This window comes from Phoenix dactylifera, chromosome 11, assembly GCF_009389715.1.
Source record: "Phoenix dactylifera cultivar Barhee BC4 chromosome 11, palm_55x_up_171113_PBpolish2nd_filt_p, whole genome shotgun sequence".
In the NCBI taxonomy this organism is placed as follows: domain Eukaryota; kingdom Viridiplantae; phylum Streptophyta; class Magnoliopsida; order Arecales; family Arecaceae; genus Phoenix; species Phoenix dactylifera.
Genome location: NC_052402.1, coordinates 7840707 through 7861915, shown reverse-complemented (window position 1 = coordinate 7861915; position 21209 = coordinate 7840707). Strand labels below are relative to the sequence as shown.

Below are 21209 nucleotides of genomic sequence, written 5' to 3'. Positions count from 1 at the left end.
TGTTTCCAGATTATAGATCAAATCAAAGCACCATATTGTACTGTCAAAATACATCAACAAAGACCTTAAAATTATGTATTGCTTTTGTTTATATGATTCCAGGATAGAAGTTCCTATGTTGGTGTTCCACCTGCCCCCTGTGATCCTCATGGAATGTCTCCATTTACCTGTAGTGATGTATGTACATGATGATGCCTAGCTATTTCTTTTCTGGAAAAAATATGGCAGACAGGAGGGGTTTTATAAAGTTTCTGAGATGATTTGGACTTGAGTTTTCCTTTTTTTATATTCTTTATAGGAGGGCCTTGGGATGCAGATAATACACCATTGGACCAAGGTAGGAATGAGAACAGCATCTATAAAAACAGCATCAGATCCACATCCAGAATCTATAAAAACAGCATTAAGGTGGTTCGGCCCTCAAGAGGTAACTTGGCCACTAAATTAGCATCTCCCTACTCAAATTGCAAAGAGCAAGAGCCTGCTCCAAAAATTGGTGGCATCATTGTGTATATAGGTCAGCAAAGCCAGTGGAGTCCACACCGCAGCAAACGTGTTATTTACTTTCCGTACGCAGCTCCTTCTGTCCATGCAAAATGATAGAAAAAATTTAAGCAGCAAATGAAAATAAGCAGCAGAAGAATGCAAGAGCATCTAGAACAGTTTCATGGCTGATAACACTTTAAACAGCTATTTGAGTGTTAATTGGCTCGAATAGTTACCAACATAATTACAGCATAAGCATGCCTACTCCTTTGGACGACGAATTGGATAGTTAGAATTAGTGACAGTGTATATGATACATAGTGCCAAAATAATTTTTAGAAATATACATATATTAATATAAAACCTTTTCCCTCTACTCTCCCTCTGATAAAATGTCGATGCCCTAAACCATCCAGACAACTGGTGACAACATTTTTTGTTAAAGATCGAATCCAACTTTTCTCAAGATAGCTTCATCATCCGTTGTTTGATCAAATATAACATGGGCCATCTAACAAGTATCTTCAACGGCAATGCACCTCAAACACCCTAACACAGTGATCTGCACCACAAGAAGCTAGCTGCAACGCCCTTGAATCACTATCGTCGAAGTTCCTCCATGCTAAGCGGCGCACCGTTGAAATGTGGCACAAGAAAGGATCAAACCGAACTGCAAGGACAGCGCTAAATGGTAAGAGCTCCGAGCCACAAGCAGTAGCAGGTCTACCACCAGAGAGACTCCAGAGTTCTATAAGCCCATTGTCCATCCCCACAGCAAGAAGCCCAGCATTGCAGGCAGGGTCACGGCCAACCCAAGATAAGGCTGTAACGCTGTCTCGGAACTGAGGCAAGGTCATAAGCTGCTTGACAGAAGACCCATTCTCAATAGCCCAAATCTTGACGGTCTTGTCCCTTGACCCTGTTGCAAATTCATGGCCAAAGGGGTTCCATGAGCATGCCCATATGATTCTCTTGTGTGCCTCATGCTTGGCGATCAGTTGATGGCTTGCTCCTTCCCCTGAAGTCATAAACAAGGTCAGAACCTTTTCTCTTCTTTCTTCTGTTTTTTCCTTTTTTATTTCTTTTGTGTGAGTGTTTGCACTGTGAACACAGATGCAATAAATCCAATAGAGAGCGAATGGCAGAGGACATTTGAAGAAGTAAAACTGCAACTAATCACTTTCCAATAAATTAAACCTTTCCCAGATGTATAGACGAGCCATATGATATTGCAAGAAGATCATCTCAAGTGAGGAAATGACATGATTGGTATATTTACAGGCTTAATCATATTTGTTTGGTATGGAAAGTTGGTATAGAGACAATGAGAAAAATGATCTCATAAAATGAGTTTGATCATGTTACATTGACAGCTAGAATCCTCTCCTCATATTATAACAAAGGATGGTAACGAAACCATACAAATAATATGTATGTATAAACTGAAATGTCAAACAATGAATCATGAATCATATAAGTGAATAAATAGATGTCATGAAAAACATCTATCATGTACTCATTTCAATCAGATTAGACTGGAAAATGAAATTATAGAGACCATAAGCAATTCACTAATAAACTAGCCTGCGGTGGGTTTTCAACTGGTTTCTTTAGAATTGCTATAAAAAAACACAAGATTTTCCCCCTGGATTCCCTTGGTTCCTGGTCAAGATTTCATGTTGGAAACTGCATCAGAACTGATTCTTCAACACATTTGATGGGAACAATTTTGTGGAAAACATGTTTCCTGATCACTAAGCCTTAATTGTATGATGAAACAATGCAACAAGGATAACTGCTATTCTACAACTGCCAAGACCCCATCAGATGAACAGCACAAGCAATAAAAGGGCAAAATTCTTATCAACAGACTTGTCAATAAAAACGATGATTTTCTACTCATGTAATACATGGCTATGTCATGAATGGATCCAATTAAAACACAGCTTAAATGGTCCAACCTGTACAGATTGCTTTCAATATTTTCTAACTTCTGAAAAGCTGCAGGTAGCAGACAGGTGACTATGAGATGCTTAGTTAGGCACTAGACAAGTGCCTAGGCTGGCAGCGTAAAGGTCAGGGTCGCCTAAAAATGATAAATCCAACAAATAATAATCATAAGGAGAAATCTAAAAAGAAAACGTTAAAATCCGAAAATGAAACATCACTAATCTGATAAGATGAACAAGTTAAAGGGAAATACCAACATACCAACATTCATCGTTAATACATAAATTGATCTCATCCTTCACAGATATATATGATGGAAAACATCAAAGTGAGTACTTAGGCAGGTTCCTAGGAGGCCAGGACAGCCATTTTTTATTATTAAAAAAATGATTGCTTTAGGTGGAAAAGTGCTAACCTGCAGAGGTGATAAGATCAGAGAACCAAATACTACACAGTATTATCAAGAGCATTTGTCATGCATTAAGGACGAATATTCACATTACCTACAGAAATTGATGATTATGCCTGAAGAAAGCCAAAATTTAAAAGCAAAATAATCTAAAAGGTTTCCAAGGATCACTTTTCTTCCTATACGTTTATTTGGTTGCGAATATTACTTGATTATTTTGCCTATTATGTTCTCCATCATCATTGAGGTATTTAAATGTAATTATAAGATAGTCATGCATCATTAACAACTAAAAATTTTACTTGCTGGTCTATGAACAAATCTACACACCAGATTTCTTGATCGAGAAGACTGAGAACTGTCGATCCCTTGAAACAGACAGGAGAAAAGAGTCATCATGAGAAAACTCCATCTGTGTGACTGTTAGGCTGTGAGATTGCAAGCGACCAACTGCCTTCCATGATCCGACCAGCCATAGCCATATTTCTGCAACTGTTGCTGACTGTGACTGCAAGATGGATCAACAAAAATATAGTAAATCTGGATAGAAATGTTAGGACAACTCAAAATGCAGACATATTCCTGATACTTGATTGAATGTTGCTGTCATTTATACAACAATCCTAAGTATTCATTAGTCACTTGTTATCAGGAAATATAAGATGCTATCAAGTTTGAGTAGAAAATCACATGAAAACTCGAGAGTCAGATCTTAACAGAGGTGCTGAAGCTTCATGTCTGCCCCAAAGCAATAAGAGATGCCATGCAATAGCAAACTGGATAAAAATGCTTTCTATCCAGCCAATCTCTGGGAACACTATAATGGCCTAACACAAATTTTCATATCTTGAAGTATAATGAAAAGTATACATGGAAGAATAACAAGACTGTAGCCCCATCACATGTATACATGGAAGAATAACAAGATTGTAGCACCATCACTGCACATAGTTGTTGGACAAAATATGTTGACTTCCAGCTTGAGACTTGGTTATTGGTAGTGTAACTCTCAAGCCAGATATAAAGTTTAATTTGACCAAGTCAGCTATTAGGATGAATGAACAATCCATCAAAGGCTGAGAATGTTTTATGATTGAATTTCAACCTGACACCTATGAAGTTTGGACAAGAAGACAACCTTCCTCAAAACCTAGAAAGAAATTTGTGAGAAGACAAGTGGGGAGATAGTTATAGGAGATATAATTTCTTGTCTGACTAGTTTGAGCTTATATAATTTCAGAACAACAAACCAAGGTTACCACAGACCTAGGTTGAGTCTAGATGAAGAGGAGAAGCCGGCAAAAGTAAGATTAATAAAATAGAACCACATTTAAACACAAATAAGCCAAAGAGTAAAGTTAAACACAAAGGAATAATTGAAGCAAGTTAATACAAGTTGAATTGACCATTTAGGCTTTGTCAGTCTTGTCAAGAATGACAGTCTAATCAACAAGTAGAGGTGATTCAGCATTTTTACCTGTTGAAACAATGTTATATTACAAAAAGTGAAAAAGGTCTCTAAGTCTATCAAATATGCTCCTATGTGGAAAAGTAAACTCTCACTATTCTGATCAAGGATGGCTAGGATGGACCGAAATGGGCAAATGATGCAATGTAGGTTCTCCTACCATGCAACATGACCAAAGGAGAAGCTAAAATGTGCTGATGAAAAAATTAACTATACAAAGATAATTTTAGCTCTCAATGCACCTCCATCTTTGTCAAACATAATGGCACAATAAGTTCGATTTTAACATAAACAAAATATTGTTATGAACTATCTAATTATATTGCCTAATTATTATCAAATCCCTATCATTTAGGAAGGGTGGAGCATAAAATTTACAACAGTACAATAAGACAGGAGAGCAGAGGACATCAATTTTATCACCAGCACCACAGAGAAAATGTAAGTAATCATGAAACTGAAATTATATCATAAAACTAGTCGATATCAGAACAAGTGATATTTTAGCAGCCAAATCACAATGCATCTATCTTGGATTTCCTCATCAAGGTAAACAATATTTAATTTTGTTTACCAAGTTAATTGTTTAAATTCCTAAAGGCCCATGCCCTAGCGACCACTAACATTATTCATCTCATCGATATCTTGTTCCAATTGTTTAGGTTGTCCCTAGAAGTTCTGATATTTCTCTCCTTTCAGATTTTCCATTAAAAAGCATCAGGAATTATTTTTCCCACTCCCACCAATGAAATGCCCAGTTCCCCCTTATATGATATCCATGATAGAACTTTGAATAGCAATCATTTAAAGAGATATCAAGACTTAACCATTAAAAAAAAAAAAAATCTGAACTTAGGATTGGCTGTACCAGCGTATGCCGAACCGGCCCGTACCGGTACAGGCCGGTTCCTTGCCGGAGACGAAGAAGACGAGGAGAAAAAGAGGGAGCGCGGGGAAGAGAGGGAGGGAGCCCACCTTCGGCCGCCATCGGAGAGCCGCGGAGGGGCGTCGGAGGCCGGTGGGGGGCGGCGGAGGCCGGCGGGGGACGGGGGAGCCCGCGGGGGCGCTGCGGAGGCCGCGGCCGCGGCCGACTTCACTTAAAAATTTGGGAATTTTTAAGTGAAGTCGGCAACCGATTTGCCGACTTCACTTAAAATCCCCATATTAAAAAACGCGGCCGCGTCCCCTGTTTCTTTCGAAACAGTGACACGGCCGCGGGCTCCGCCGCCCCCCGCCGGCCTCCGCCGCCCCCCACCGGCCTCCGACGCCCCTCCGCGGCTCTCCGATGGCGGCCGAAGGTGGGCTCTCTCCCTCTCTTCCCCGCGCTCTCTCTGGTTCTCTTCTTCTTCCCCGGTTCTGGCGGGGAAGAGCTTCCCGGTTCGTACCGCCCGGAGCACGGTATGAACCGGCCCGTACCGGTCCGGTAGGCAACCGGTACGCCTACCGGACCCGGTACGGTGGACCTTGGGCTGTACTATTTTCAACTAGCCAACCGCATGATGCTTCTGCTGTCCAATTTTATACATTTCTCTTTTTAGATAACCAGCGCCAAAATATCACAAATTTTACAGCAGTATTGGTCAGGTATGCTTACTTTAATCACTAATCACTTATCAGCGAACCCTAAATAACAACATAAAAAATTTTAAACACCTAATAATAGCTACCGATTAGCAAATTACTTAATGATCCCCCTAGAAATGTAGGTGCTAACAAAGTGAAGATAGCAGTGAAAAATGACAGTGTTGAAAGACTTTTTGACATAATGATTGGGAAGCATATCAATTCCCAGTTATACCTTGCATGACGAAGCGACAAGCTTCCCCTCATGGTCACAACATAGAGATAATAGCTCATTCCCATGGCCATAAAGCTTATGGGATTCAGGCCACAATGTATGCCATGCTAGTTTTTCCTCGACAGGAGGCTCAGTCAAAACAGTAGGCACTGCATCAGGAATTGTCTCCAGAGAGTCTGGCATATCATTATGGAGCCTGCTGGGGGCTTCACTGTCAGCTGCACGTATTAAAATAACGAGAAAGATGTCAAATGTAGTAAACATGCAATAACATCCAACAAAAAAAAAAAAGGTCCAAACTAGCTAGGAGGAAAAAAACCTTAGCATATTACACCTAAAATCCTTGCTGAAAACTTTATAAGCATTGACGAGTGAGTGCAGAAAAGGTTTCAAGTATATATCTGTTAGATCCTTTGCTGATAAGAAGTTGGACACCAAGTTGGCGCATTAGTAATTAATTTTAGTAATTAATTACTTAATTACTTGAGTTGTTAATTACTTGACCTTTTTTTTTCCTTTTTGTCTTATAGTATTTTATATTATAGGGCTCAACTCTAATACCATTTGGGTTACTTAATGGTTTAATATGGAGCCAATGTTACACAGTCTGGATACATCACTTGCACAGCCTGAGTCGCAAACCTCGCGAATGTAGCTAGTATAAGGTATCAAGATATATAAAATTAATAAATTAAACCTCATTAGTTATTCATTAGAGTAGTAGCATTTCAACCTTCTTAGAAATTCATTGTATTCCATGCTCATGTCTATGAAGGTATCCAAGTCCCCAATGGCCATGTTATATGATAGAATCCCAAAGAGATTAACTAGAATGTTCTTCAAGCAAGCAGTTTGAACAACGCACAATTTGACACATTTTAAGCTCTTGTTCATTCTTGCAAATAATGAAAATCTCTTACTAAGAGATGAGCAGCAATCTGCAAATGAATAGTCAAGTGAAGATCTATGCACTTCAGGTCTGACATTATTAATCAGCTCTAAAATTTCATCATAAGCTAGACCATGGTATGTTGAACCAGCCCGTACCGGCTGGTTCAGCACATACCGTACTACCGGTCCGACTTCTGACCGGTACATTATGGCGGTGGAAAATGGTTCCGGTCCTAGAAGGACCAGAACCGACAAGTACGGAGGCGTACCGGTTGGAACTGGACCGGTTCGTACCGGTACGCACGGTACGCATGCCTACTAGAAACTGCGCGCCCGCCCTGGAAACCGCAAGGCACCGCGCCCACACGTGCTGTGGGCAGCGCAGACCAGTTTAGCACCCGTCCGAACCAGTACCAAACTGGTCCAGTAGGCCACCGGCATGCCTATTGGTACCGGTTCAGCAGACCATAAGCTAGACCCATTTAACAACTGAGTTAGATTTTAAAATTATATAACAGAATTAGTTCAGGCCAATTCTTGTGTCAATATGCCTGACCATTTTCTCAAATGGATCTCAATTTAGACCAGAATGAACCAAGGAACGCGGGATTGGGCACGGATTGGATAATTCCATGAGCTGGTCCAGTTCTACTTCCAAAGCATTTTCATTGCATCTATGAACTGAGGCGAAGAGAGAAACCTTACCATGGGCATAAATAGGCTTTTGTGATAGTCCAAGAGCAGACATGTTTGCACCCAAGATCTGTACACCTTCCGGAAAATCATTGATGCAGCTAGACTTTTGGAAATTTGCATGGTTAAGGGTTTGCAAAAATGATAAAGGAGCTTCAAATACTCTAGCAACTTTTTCATCAGCACCACAAACAAATCGGTGGTTTCCAGTCCCTTGTATAATGGCCACACAGTTAATATCGTGTCCATGAACTTGTGGACGGGCAATTTCATGCCAAGAAGCCTTATTCCCAAGCCATATTTCATTTCTCCATGGTGCAAAAATACGAGTAGTCTGCAAATTTATCATATTCCTAAAAATCAAGACAAGGATTTTAAATTTAAAATTTTAAAAATACATTTTTTGAAAAATGGACCGCGGACAGAATTACCTTAACATGGCATTCATATCGTCAAGAGAGTAGATGCCAAAAATGGTCATAGAAGAAGAAGAAGAAGGATAAGTAAGAAAGCTAAAAGACTAGAAATGAAAATCTTACCTGGTCATAGCTAACAGACAGTAGATATTCACCAGATCTGGCCCATGCAACATCAGACACAGAAGCAAAATGGCCAGAGGGAACTTTCTGTGGTTGCCAATTTTCAGCATCCATGCCAATATTTCTCCACATGTGAAAAGATCCACCATAACCATGAGCAAGAATTGATTCACCATCAGGGGCCCAATGGCCACCATAAAAACCCAAGGCAGAGTGACTTAATTCACCAACAGTCACCGCATTTATCCAGATACCAGTGGTTCGTTCAGGTCTCCATATCATCATTGTTTTGTCCATAGATGCAGATAAAATGCTCATGGGCTGACGATACTCACTCCCATTTAGCATCAAAGGAGGTTGCCATTCAACTGAATACACCCAATCTTCATGACCAATAAGCAGAGACTCAAGGGAAACCTGATAGCAGGTAGAACCAATAACAAATATAGGACCTTCAATATATGATGTCAAGCCGATATCTTCTCTCTTGGATGGCAGCTCAGAATTAGCAGAAGAAACATGAGACACCATCTTCCATATGCGTATGCTTCTGTCCTGAGATGAACTTACAAGGAAAAGGTTTTTATTTTCACTCCCTAAACAAACAGGTGATGAAAAGTCCAAACTTCTGATCCAGTCTGTGTGTCCTTTCAGTTCACAAGCACGAACAAACTGGATGTGTAAAACTCTTATTAGTTATCACATTAAGAAGTTATGAAGACAGGGGAATGCAAAAAGAAAAACCAAGTTCACAACTTTCCAAACCTTCCCAGTCTGATCACTGCAGTAAAGATGAACCTTCTGGTCTAACCCTCCCATTGCCAAAACCAAATCCTCTGTGGTCCCAGTATTTCCTGGTAGTTCTGCTAACGACAATGCAACCATAGGTTTTGAACCCACAGAAAGAGACTCCAGGCAAGAAACTTTACAGTCAACTGTCACAAACAAAATAAATATAGTGCTCAATAAGACTCCAGGATATGGTGTATTCACATACACACTATATTACTTCCAGTATTTTACAGCAAGACAGAAAATTTGGAAGAGTACATTATGTGAATCATCATCTTAGCAAACACTTAAAGAGTGGATAGCAAATCACAAGTCAGGCAGCATTGATGGCAGCTAGCCAAATAATCTAGGCAATTATTTTCGCTGTCAAATGTAAGTAATAGACCTTCACACACATCTAAGCAGTACTTACAAGTGATAGCACTTATCATGTTTAATTACTATAGTTAAGCATACAAGTTTATTGTGGAAATTATAAACTAGGGTTGTTGATGCGTCAGGCTAGGTTGGGTTCAGGTTGGGCTTTCCCCAAAGGTTAACACAATGTACTTAGGCCCGGGGCTGACCTGGCCCAGCCTTCGAGCCTACTGTCCAATCCCAAGCCCAGCCCTTACTTGGGCTCTGGGCTCCAAGCCGGGCATCGCGCTTCCTAACCATTTTTACCAACTTCTAAAAAATTGCTTCAAAACCTTTAAAATGTTTTAACAAATGGTAAATATGAATAGTTAAATATTGCCAACAGCAATTTCTATACTCAATAACTAAAATAAGGTACTCTAAAATTCTAGATCTTTTCCCATAAAGTTTATATCAACAAAATCGACAGTTAGAAAATTTTGAGCTAGGCCAGGCTTTAAACCCCAAGCCCAAGTCCGGCCCGTTTAACAAACAAGCGTAATTTTTCAGGCCCAAGCCCGCCCAAAAGACTTGAGATTTGAGCAAGCCGGGCAGGCCACTCAGCCCGTAAACAGGATTATTATAAACCATACAAAAAATTTAAATTCATTTTGTAAATCAACTTACCCCCTGCAGTAGACGGAAGAACCATTTTCCACACAAGAACAATACCATCCGAAGAGGTGGAAGCAAATATAGCAACAGTATGAGAAATCATCATGCCAGTAAGACATGTAACACCCTTCTTATGCATTTCTGGAACTTGCAAAACACGTCTCCACTGTTAAATATGCCATAACCATTGCAACAAAATGTTAACCATGATGTGTGTATTTACATATAATGATAAAGTTGAGCATGATGGCATCTAAATGAAAATCTGAGAAGCTGGAAAAGTCTGATGAAGTTATCATTTTAATCAGTATATATTGATTAAAAATTGAATATTAAAAATATGATCTGATAGCAAGTTATTGAAATGAATGTCTAAAAAGAGCAGAACTAATAGAATATCTAGTATATACTGTGGAAAAATAATGGCCTGGGTCAAGAAGTTTAAACTGTCACCCAGCTAGTAGTAAAAGAAAACTAAAGTGAGAGGTATATGCCTTTCACAGAGAAGCTGATGTGGAGGGCAGATGATGTTCCTTCCATAGTGTGTTCTACCAGGCTCTCACACATTGCTCAATATGGTCACAGAATACAGAAGGAAAAATGAAAAAGAAAGGAAATATTGGAGAAACAAAATAAGAGCATATTTCAAAAGAACCATGAATCCAGACAATTCAAGATAAGCTATTTACTGTGCAGGTCCCATGAGCTAACAAATGAGAGAGCATTGAAGTTTTTATGAGATAGTAAATCTGGAATAAACAATGGTCAAAAACATTATGAGTTTAAGAACCCTCGTAGTGCTATAAACAAAAGAACCATGAATCCAGACAATTCAAGATAAGCTATTTACTGTGCAGGTCCCATGAGCTAACAATTGAAAGAGCATTTAAGTTTATATGAGATAATAAATCTGGAATAAACAATGATCAAAAACATTATGAGTTTAAGAACCCTAGTAGTGCTATAGAAATTTCTAAGTTAATGCAAAACTTTGAAGGGAAAAAGTGCTCCTTCAGCTGCAAGGAGAAAAAGATACGGCATTAGCTTGCATGGTAGTACATTGACTGAAGAAGAAAACAGCCCCTTTTATAAGCATATCTCCTACTATAAGAAAGTTCTTCCACCAGTTTTTTCTACTAGCTGATGCGATCAAATTTGTGGAGTCCATACCATTTCTAATCAAGAAATCTGAATAAAAGAGAAGGAAAATTTGCATAATTGTGTTTCTTAAAACAAAATGAACAGATCAGTTGTTTCCCTTTCAGTGTTTCAACAATATTGTACCCCAAAAAAAAAAGAACAGAAGAGAAGAAGAAGAAAATCATGCACATGAATTCGAGAAGCCTCTTTACTGTTTTTTAATTATTTATAGTTTACATTAGATATTTTACTTTTATTTTAACACTTCGTAAAGCTTTTTCACAGCCCAAAAAAAAAAACAAGAGTGTGTGTTTGTAGGGCTTTTCAAGCTAAGATCCATATGGGGCTTGTGGCCATATAGGCATATAGCAACTAGTAAGGTTGTTGGGACCTATAAGAGAGGCATCCATAAGCACCTCCACAGTCCACAACCACATCCTCTCTCCTTGCCAGCCACTAAAAGAGATATATTTGTTCTCTTTGAATCAGATTTTGTTACAGTGTGCTATCAAAAAGGGAATTTTTGCTATTCTGAGCATGAAGTTAAGAATAAAACTTAAGCTTCTCTTCTTTTTCAAACCATAGGTACCCACTTCTTCCCCTCTAAATTTCGACTCTCCATCCTTGTCCTCTTTCCTCCATCTTCTATTACGATAACCCTCTCTCTTTAGAATTTAGATAGAACATAACTGCAACTTGCAGCTGAAATTAATTCATATTGAATATGAAATTTTAATAAAGAAGAAGAAATTTTGATATGAGCCCTATCATCAATTAGGGTTGCAGCAGATGGCATTATATAGAGCTTCATATCCTAAGAAGGAATCTTCAACATCAAACAATGTGGGGACTTGCACAAAGCGCCCCAGGAGGCTTCACCTTGAGCCTGTTGATCATTCAATCAGCGACCTCCAACAGATGTTGGTGACATATTGGTGATGTAAAATGCTTGTTATGACTTAGGAGCAACTACTTTGCATGTGAATAACCTAAGTAACCATTTGATGAAATTATGGAAATCCTGAAGCTACTAGAACAAGGTAAATCAGATATCCCTTCTCCATATTCATGGGATGACGGCTAGTCTAATTTTCATGATGTACAAGGAAAGCAACCAGAAAAAATGCAGAAAAATGAATTGCCGCTGTACACAATATCAGAGAGGGGAACCAACCAGCAGATTGGCTGGCTGGATGTGGAACCAATCTTTTGGCAATGAGAGTGAAATAACAAATCAATAGTTTGCCAAAAGATAGAACCAAGGTCTGCACCAAATTAGTCAAGAAATTGAATATGAGGATGACATGCAAGGGTTAACCATTCTAGAAGGCATGGTATAATGACTACATGTGATGAATGATCAAATTTCAATCTATGGTTCAGTTTTCAATGAGGATACCTAATGGGGTTAAGCAGTACACATTTCAGCTGCACACATGCCATTGCAGTAGCCATGATTACAAAATAAAACTCTTTGGCATGATGCCAGCCAGCATGTAAAACTTGTTTTCACAAGCAAATCTTAACAGTTCATCCCACCAATGATTTCTTCCACCAACAAGAAGCTGCCGCAGCAGCTTCTTCTTTTTAACTACCAAAAAAAAAGGGAGAAAAAGAGAGAGGAAATTGACATGCTTATCTAGAAAGGCTGCACTTTATCATGGAGAGGGAATTTTGGGTCAGTGTGTAGGTTGGAACAAGTTCAACAGGATGCACAAGAAAAGCAGATGACACAAACAATTTCAGAGAGCCCACAAGCCATTATTTTGTTTTCATTTAAATCATTGTGTTTCTTCTTCTTTTTTTGTGTCATGGTGAAGATTAGACGATCTAAGATGCATGTGCAGGTTTAGATGCGTGCTTATGTAGCCATAGCTTAAGTTATGTGCCACAAACAACTTTTTAACCCCTCAATACCCAAGTCCTTCAATCTCCTATTCCCCTCAAAAAAGCCACTCAGATGGGTATTTTGTTCTCCATATGAAAAGTTTGTGAGGGCCTGTCATTAAAGAGGAAATCATAAGTTTACTACATGCATGAGGGTTGAGGATTAAGAATAGACAATAAAGCTTTTCTTCTTCTTCTTCTTTTAACAACAGGTGCCCTTTTTATTCACCTTTAAATCTTTGTCTCTCCATCTTCTTCCTCTTTCTCCTCTCTTCTACTGCAATATTCCTGTATCTTTTGGCAGACTATTGAAGTGATCTACAACTAAAAATAATTCAGATCTGATCTAAAATATCCCTCAAAAGAAACCTCAACAACAGCCTATCATCACTTAGGGATGTATGAATAAAATTTACTAGAGAAAGAAAGAGGAGAGTTCTTTTTTGCCCTATGAGAGTGAAATAACAGATCTTTCATTTATTTTTCTTGATGATCCTGTCTAAGGATTCTAAATCTCATGCAGAAATATCTATTCTTAAAACTTTTACATTTTTTTTAATGATTCTAGATACATAGTTATACTGAATCTCAGAAAGCTCATTTTGATAGATTTCTTTCAAGATTACATTGCAAATGCAATCAGTTCTTCATTCACCAACGTTCGATAACCGAGCCCATACACAACATTAATATACTTTAACCAGCTATTATCGCATAAATTTGCAGAGCTTTTTCTATTTACTTTTTTGCAACAATAAAATCCATGAGATTTTTATCTTACATCATCAGACTACTGCTTTATCACATTAAGAACCCAAACAACACACACTAGTTGCCAAATTTTATGCATTGATACACATACTGAGTATTAGATGTTACGAACAGTTAAAAGTCTACAATGTTCGTCTCCACCTCTCAGAAAAAACAGAATTTGGAAATGTAGCTTATTGTTTTTCTTTGCTCATGTTAATGTGATCTAATTTCCAGATTTTTCTTCACAGAGAATTTCACATGTCTTGCAACTAGAATTATTATTACCTTTGAAGGACTCAAGCAAAATGATGGCTTCCATATTGACAGATGAAGAGTTCAATTACGCAAATATGGTCAATAAATAGGCCTCTTATTTCTTGATTTAAAGGAAACAATCAAAAACAAAAATGGAAAAAACAAAAGAACATACAACATATCATATTCATCAAGAATGACAAAAAAATACCTTCCAGAAATTAGAATTATTGTCCAATTGTAACAAAAAAAAACTCAAATTTGTACCTCTCTTTGCTTGAGGTGTACCTCCCACACCATGATAGCACCATCAGCACTTCCTGAGAGCAGATAATGCATCTCTAAATCTTTAACTGTTATATACATATAAGAGATAAGTTAGTATGCCTGGGTCATGAGAACGACACCAATGATGACTATTGTACAATTTTCTCCATATATTTACTCTTTTTTCAAGGTGGGATGATTCATTAAAACCGAAGGAATCTATACAAATAGGCATTTACCAGATCAATCAGGACTTCAAAATAGCATACATCACATACACAATTTTAATACAACAAATGAGCAGTTAAAACTTGTGTTGAAGAAGAATTTTCTCAGTTAAATCATTACACCAGATTGAATACTAACTAAGCATGACATTTAGACAAATACAGATAAATTATTAACTGATATGTATAGACTTCACAGATAAATTAGTAACACTACTCGTGATGATAATTTATCCTTCTTCTGGAAAAAAATATCATGTCATTTTTACTAACATTTTATCAGTGATACAGCTCTGTGGTACAAATTTATTGTACCCCATAATCAGTCAGCTGAATCATCTTCAATTGTGAAAATATTGCAACAGGACACACTAATGAAGATAAAGGCTTACAATGGGTTAGGTCCCAATTGGGATGATAAAGTCATGCATGATGCAGACCAGGGGCCCCAAAAGGAGGAGGGAAGTGGGAACAGGAATTTATGTGAAAAGGTTGGAAAGATGAAAAGCATGGAAGTGAGTTGTAAGAAAAATTAGAAAGGACCTGCTTCAACCGAGCATTTCTACTCGTACTTACAGAATAAAGTCTGCAGAAAATTAGACTTTGTCGGCACATAATCAAATGATGGCACACCTCTAAACTCTATAGACGAGATACGTAACACATGATATAATACACTGCCAGCAACTAATACCAACAATATCAGAGATGTGACGCCTTCCTAATGTCATCAATAAGGACTGACTCATGAAGAACAAAGGCTGATGCAACTAGTGAAAGGAGTAAGTTGTCAAAGAAGGTTGCAGTCGCTTGCGAAAGCATGTGGAGCAAGAAAGAGACCATTAGCTCATTGTTCCATCCTATATATGGTCCAAATGAGCAACCAGAAAACCATGGCAGGACGCTGGTTCATATCCAGGCTATGGAGGCCTAATGGTGCACATTAGGATCAAATATGGCACAAATCACTCATTGTGTTTGAAGATTTCTGCCAATGCCATTTAGAAAAATCTTAAATGTACTTCAGGAATATTTTTGGAAAGATTGCATCGCTTTCTTTTCTTTATTTAGTATCTTCTTCCAAAAGTTCAGCATGTCCCATAGGGACCAGGTTGGGCAACCAAAGATGTGGGCAAGGTTTGCTGTACCGGTCGGTACCGGTCGGTACCGAGCGTACCGTACCCGTATCGATGGGTACCGGTATCGGTACACCAATGTCGGTACGCTTGGCGTACCGCATACTGTACCGTACCGACACTCGGTACATCTATACTAGTGCGGCACCGGTACGGGGTTCGGTACCGGTACGGCGAACCTTGGATGTGGGGTTATTCCTATCATCATGGACTTCAAAAGGGACTCAAGTGGGAAACAAAGGGGCTGGTTTTCAAGATATAAATGGCAGATCTAACCAGTTGGTTAGATGGCTCTTTGATTATTTTGGAAGAAGAGACTAAATAAATCTGAGAACAGAGGGGTTTAAAAAAAAAAAAAGAAGCCAAGGTCTAGACATTCTTCCTCCTCTGATTTTTTTGTCTGTGATCTACTCTATTTAACCCTCTTTCCAGTCTATTAGTGTCTGCCCTGCTGTTTGTTTCCATTAATCTGGAAATTGCATAAATCTGAGTACTGAATAGTGATGCTTAACGAGTTAGACTAGGTAAATGACCCTGTTGGAGATATCCTATTCAGTAGGAGTTGCCAAGTAATGATACTTAAGTAGAGTTATAGAAAGTAGAGGAGTCTTCGAATTTATTAATCTTGAAACAGTGTTGTTCAAGGCAAGCCTAAGGCTCAAGGCACGCCTAGGCACAAACCCAATATTTCATCTACCCAAAGGCAAGGCAACTCCATCAACGCACTTAAAAAGTGCACAATAGACAAAAAAAACGTGACTGTGTGTTGCATGATAATGTGACCATGGGTGGCTACAAGTTTGTTGTGTATTTTGGGAATTCTAATGTGTGTTTGTATAATTTTCTTTGGACGTAGCTGAAATTATTTAGGTGCTTGAACGTATTTGTATGTGTGTCATTGTGCTGTGTTTGTTTATGTTCATTTTATTCTCAAAAATGTTCGCACATCTTGAATTCATTAAAGAAACTCCCTTCAAAAAAAAAAAGATAACAAATCATGGTCTGCCGCACCGGTCCGTACCGGCCGGTACCGGATCAGCGTGGAATCCGGTACCAGTAGTTTATTGTTGAAGAACCGGTACGGGACCGGTTCGGACCGGTACGGGACCGATACGGACCGGTACGGGACCGGTACGCCACCGGTACGGACCGGTATGGGACCGGTTTTGTACCGGTCCGGGCCGCCACCGGTACACCGACCGGTACTGGTACGGCGGACCTTGTGACAAATCATTAAAGATATAAACATGTATTTTACATATATACATATTTATATGTGTGTACATACATACACATGTATAACGCACATGTACTTATAGGTAAATAAATACATGCACACATACACGTTACACACACATGAACGCATATATGTTACATACATGTATGTATAGATATATAACATATATGACATGCATGAAAATCTAGATACATATATATACACTATACCAAAAAAGACACACATATACATACATGTAGATATATACAAACATTTATACAAATACGTAAGGCATTGGTATGGAAATACATAGATATTTATATATTGGGTCTTGCACAAGCGCCACCCTCCAAGAAAGCTTGGTGCCTTGAGCCCCTAATTACTTAGTTCTCGAATCTGTAAATAAGGTGAAGCATTAAAATGGTGGCTCAAATCCCTAAAATTTCAGAATTGTGGAATTCATTGACCTTGCACCTACCTTCAATCTTGCCACCATGCCACCTCATTTTTTCAGCCGTCTGCAGCTCTGCAGATAATACCCAACGGGCAAGGTGTTGAACTTCCAAAAAGGGCCTAAATGTTGTTCCAAAGCTCATGAATGTAACATACATATATTCAACAAATACAATGGGCTGGATTTCATAAATCTCGATTTCTTATCAGCTTTTGGATACAATTTTAGTGAGTGGTTTCTCATTTCTGAATGACATAAAGGCCTTTAAAGGTGTTGAGGGTTTCAGCCCCTCAATGAGTGAGTTCTAAACCTTCTTCTTCAAATTATGACAGCTCCCTCAAACTTAAGATAATATATAGAAACTAACGGAAAACTTCTGCTGACCATGTGTCCTCAAATCTCCACAAACTCCCTTAGTCTTTCCATCCTAGCAAAAGTTCCGAAGAGGCTATTAAAATTCAAAACCTATTAATTTAGCCTCCTTTTCCCTTCTATGCGGTAGTCAATCACCAAAGCATTAGAGCATTAGGTTCAAAAAGCAAAAAGTTGTTTCCCTTACACATTCTACTGAGATCCATCAAAGAATAAGACCAAAAAGTCAATACCAAAAAAATCCAATCTATCAGGTTGCGAGCAAAAAGCTGACACCTTTACTAATTCTCTCAAACTCAACAAAGAAAAAATCAAAAGCAATTAAACCTGATAATACTAATGGCACGGTTAAGGGGGAAAATACAATACTTTTATCAGTCCTCCTTGCTAAAAATCAGGCATAATACTTCAAATTCTTACCTAATTAACATGAGCGTCGCCGCAGTGTTATGTTTCGAATGCTACAGCGACTACAACCATATACTGATCTTATATACCGAAAAAATAAACCCAAAATTATGAGACGAAGAAAGGCGGCACCTTTGGATGCATCTTTACTGCTTGGAAGCCACTGCGTGCAATTGACCACGGCCTTGTGCCCGGGAAGCGTAGTCAAAATCTGAGCACTCTGCACCAGAACACAACAAAAAACCACGCTCAGGATTCGGAAAAGTACTAGAAATCTATACTAAGTGAGAAAATGAGAGCGCTTAAAGAAGACAAGAAAGAAAACCTTGGGGCAGAAGATGGCGACTGCGTTCTGAGCGCCGAAGGCGGCCATGCCCGAAGGGCCCCAAGAAACGTTGTTCACGATTCTATTGCAACCTGCGCCGATGAAAACCCGCTCCACCTCCACGTATCCGTCTCCCGCGGAAGGAGCCATGGCGAGAGAGAGAGAGAGAGAGAGGACCCGAACGGCGACTGGAGGAGGCGGAGGTGAGGAGGGGCGGCGGCGGCGGCGGCGGAGAGGAGGAGTAAATAGGAGTGGGGACGGGGGGAATCGGGGTAGAAGCAGAGAAGAGAACGGGTTAAGGCCGTACGGGTGGATTTTTGTAACCCGAACCCGCTAACCAAGCCGAACTACGCAGCTCAAACGGGTTTGAGACTTTTGAGCGAAGGTCTTATGTTTTAATCGGGCAGGGTTTGGATTAACAAAGGGATTTATGTAACCAGGCGGGGTTTGGATTTTAATCAGAGAGACCCGGAGGAAGAACAATTCTATTATGAATTATTCTGATCCCGTACATATTTATCATAAGGCAAACACAGTCACGGATTGGGTGGTCTTCTATGTAGCGCATCACTCTGGAGCTTCCTTTAGAGGAACTAGGCGAACGTTTCCTGCTCGTTTAGCCAGTTTCTTTTTTCTAATTTTATTGGTTCTACTCATATTCGTATGATGTAAGCGCCGCTGTACCAAAAAAAAATAATAATAATAATCACATGCTTTTTGCAGATAGCCCGGCCTCGGAAAATTTGAAAAAAAAAAATCAATGGTGGTATCTAAAAAAACAAAAAATCTGCCACTGCCGGCCCCCTTGGGCCGAGCTCCTCGGCCACCTCTTCATCGTCGGCTGGTACCAGGTTGAGTCGAAAATGGTGCTTCAGGAGCTCCTCCTTGATCCAGCGACGAGATTGACTCATTAAGATTTTAGGCTCTTTTTCTATAAATTGTGGAATTTTTTTAGTATATAACCGGCCATGCCATAGGCAAAAATAAGACCACCATTTTATTAAAAGATAATTTATCTCTGTTTGCATAATTTTATCTTTCTTTATTTATTGAAAATTAGATTTGTATGTTAATGGTTGGCATTTGTTGTTGTATCCTTGTGAAGTTGTGTGGTTGATGATCGCATTTATTAAGAAAAATTGTAGGGAAAGTTGAGGTGCCTTGCAAGTTCTTCTTCCTACCATATAGATTAGAATTATAGTTTTTACTTTTTGTACTAATTTGATTTTTGTTTTTTTTTTGGAAGGAGTTAAATGGATTCCATAGTTTCAAAATGAAAGTTTAGACCTACCATATTCATCCACTCAGTCATGCTCACTTAGTCTATTCATTTGGTGAAAACATCGAATATTATTAATGCTTTGCTCTATAATTTCTACTCCTAAGCATTGTAGTGATCTAATATTACTACTTGATGACCTGCTATCATGCCATTTACAATTGTATGATAGGCTTCGATTTAATAGATCGAGCAAGTGGCTTTCAAATAATTTTAAAGGAACAAATTAAACAGCAAGCAAATTTGTGGTGGAGGATGGCAGAGATCAGCAAGCAAATTAAGGGTTTCTTGGCTGGCAACAACTTTCCTGTAAAACTTGCTATTGCTTCCTTGGAGAACAATAAAATGAAAATAGTATTTTATGAGTTGGGCTTTCGTAATGATCAATTGTCACACCTCCGATCTAAGATCGTGATCCGAAATCGTGGCAACCACCGCATATCCATAGAAAACTCTTCCTACAAGCATGCAAGGCAACTCATCACAATATCATAAAGCAAACAACAAAATAAGTTTAAATAATCAATGTTCCAACTTAAATTTAAATATCTATAATCAAATTTTAATATCTCAAGAAAGCAACAATATTTAAAAGCTCTTACATCAAATTCTAGTCAAATCCTGATCTAAATTAAAGATGTCAAAATCTACCTCTAGTCACTCTCTTGATTATAACTCCATGCCATTTTAGTTCTCAGAATCTGTAAATAGTAAGATATGGAATAAAGAGCTAGATAACCCAATAAGCAATGAACATTTTAACTAGATTAATCAAGCGATAAATTAAATAATTATTTATAAAAAACAAGTAAATAGAATTCATTAATCCAAAATCGAATCCAGATACGTGGCATTATTAAAGTATTGTGCATGCCAAATTAAATCTTCCTCAAAATCATTTTTTATTCATAAATCCAAATTCTTTCAAAACATCAAGTTCATCTCATCAACTATGAGCTATAACCATATTTTTCCTATGGTAAGATCATGATGCCGCATATTTTCTTACGGTGTGCCGCACATCATATTGCGGAAAAGTATTTTAGAACCACATATCTGTTTGCGAGATGCCGCACATCTTTCTGTGATATAAATCTTTTAGGACTAATCAAGTGCCAATATATTAACTCTCCATTGGCAGGTCCTTAACATAATCATGTTAAGAGTTCAAAACAATTATACAGTTTTATATTTTACTTTGATAAAAATATAAGAACCATGCGATATCGAAATCGTTCAAGCATAATCCATAAGAAGATCAATACTTTCAATCATGCATCATCATAATATTCCAAAATAAAAGCATTTTTTTTGGATAAGTCGGACATAAAAGCATATTCAATAATAAAGCACCGGACATCAAAATCATACATAAAATAACATTCCATAATAAAATATATTCAATAAATAAACACTATGCTTCAATTTCATAAATTATAAATAATATAACTCA

At 38.3% G+C, this 21209-nt stretch overlaps 1 protein-coding gene across 2 annotated transcripts; it reads right to left on the bottom strand.

The window, feature by feature from the left end:
- Nucleotides 1-653: 653 nt before the first annotated feature.
- LOC103706798 (elongator complex protein 2) lies at nt 654-18725 on the bottom strand. Of its 2 annotated transcripts, XM_039131467.1 has the most exons (10): nt 18478-18725; nt 18285-18372; nt 14340-14425; nt 10050-10203; nt 9000-9169; nt 8235-8906; nt 7708-8029; nt 6112-6329; nt 3176-3353; nt 654-1504 (listed from the first exon to the last, which is right to left on the bottom strand). In XM_039131467.1, exons 1-10 carry the CDS (start codon nt 18625-18627, stop codon nt 1011-1013), a joined length of 2532 nt encoding a protein of 843 aa, XP_038987395.1. In that variant the 5' UTR covers nt 18628-18725; the 3' UTR covers nt 654-1010. The 2 variants fall into 2 exon arrangements, with proteins under 2 accessions (XP_038987395.1, XP_038987396.1); XM_039131468.1 differs by lacking the exons at nt 14340-14425; nt 18285-18372; nt 18478-18725 and adding an exon at nt 10532-12030.
- Nucleotides 18726-21209: the final 2484 nt, after the last annotated feature.

Excerpts from the sequence above, each read along its gene's own strand:
- LOC103706798 (XM_039131467.1), bottom strand. The coding sequence starts at position 18,627 with ATGGCTCCTTCCGCGGGAGACGGATACGTGGAGGTGGAGCGGGTTTTC. Across the intron at positions 18,373-18,477 it reads TCGCCATCTTCTGCCCCAAG|AGTGCTCAGATTTTGACTAC; the intron begins GTTTTCTTTCTT and ends GTTCTGGTGCAG. Across the intron at positions 1,505-3,175 it reads CTTCTCGATCAAGAAATCTG|GGGAAGGAGCAAGCCATCAA; the intron begins GTGTGTAGATTT and ends TTATGACTTCAG.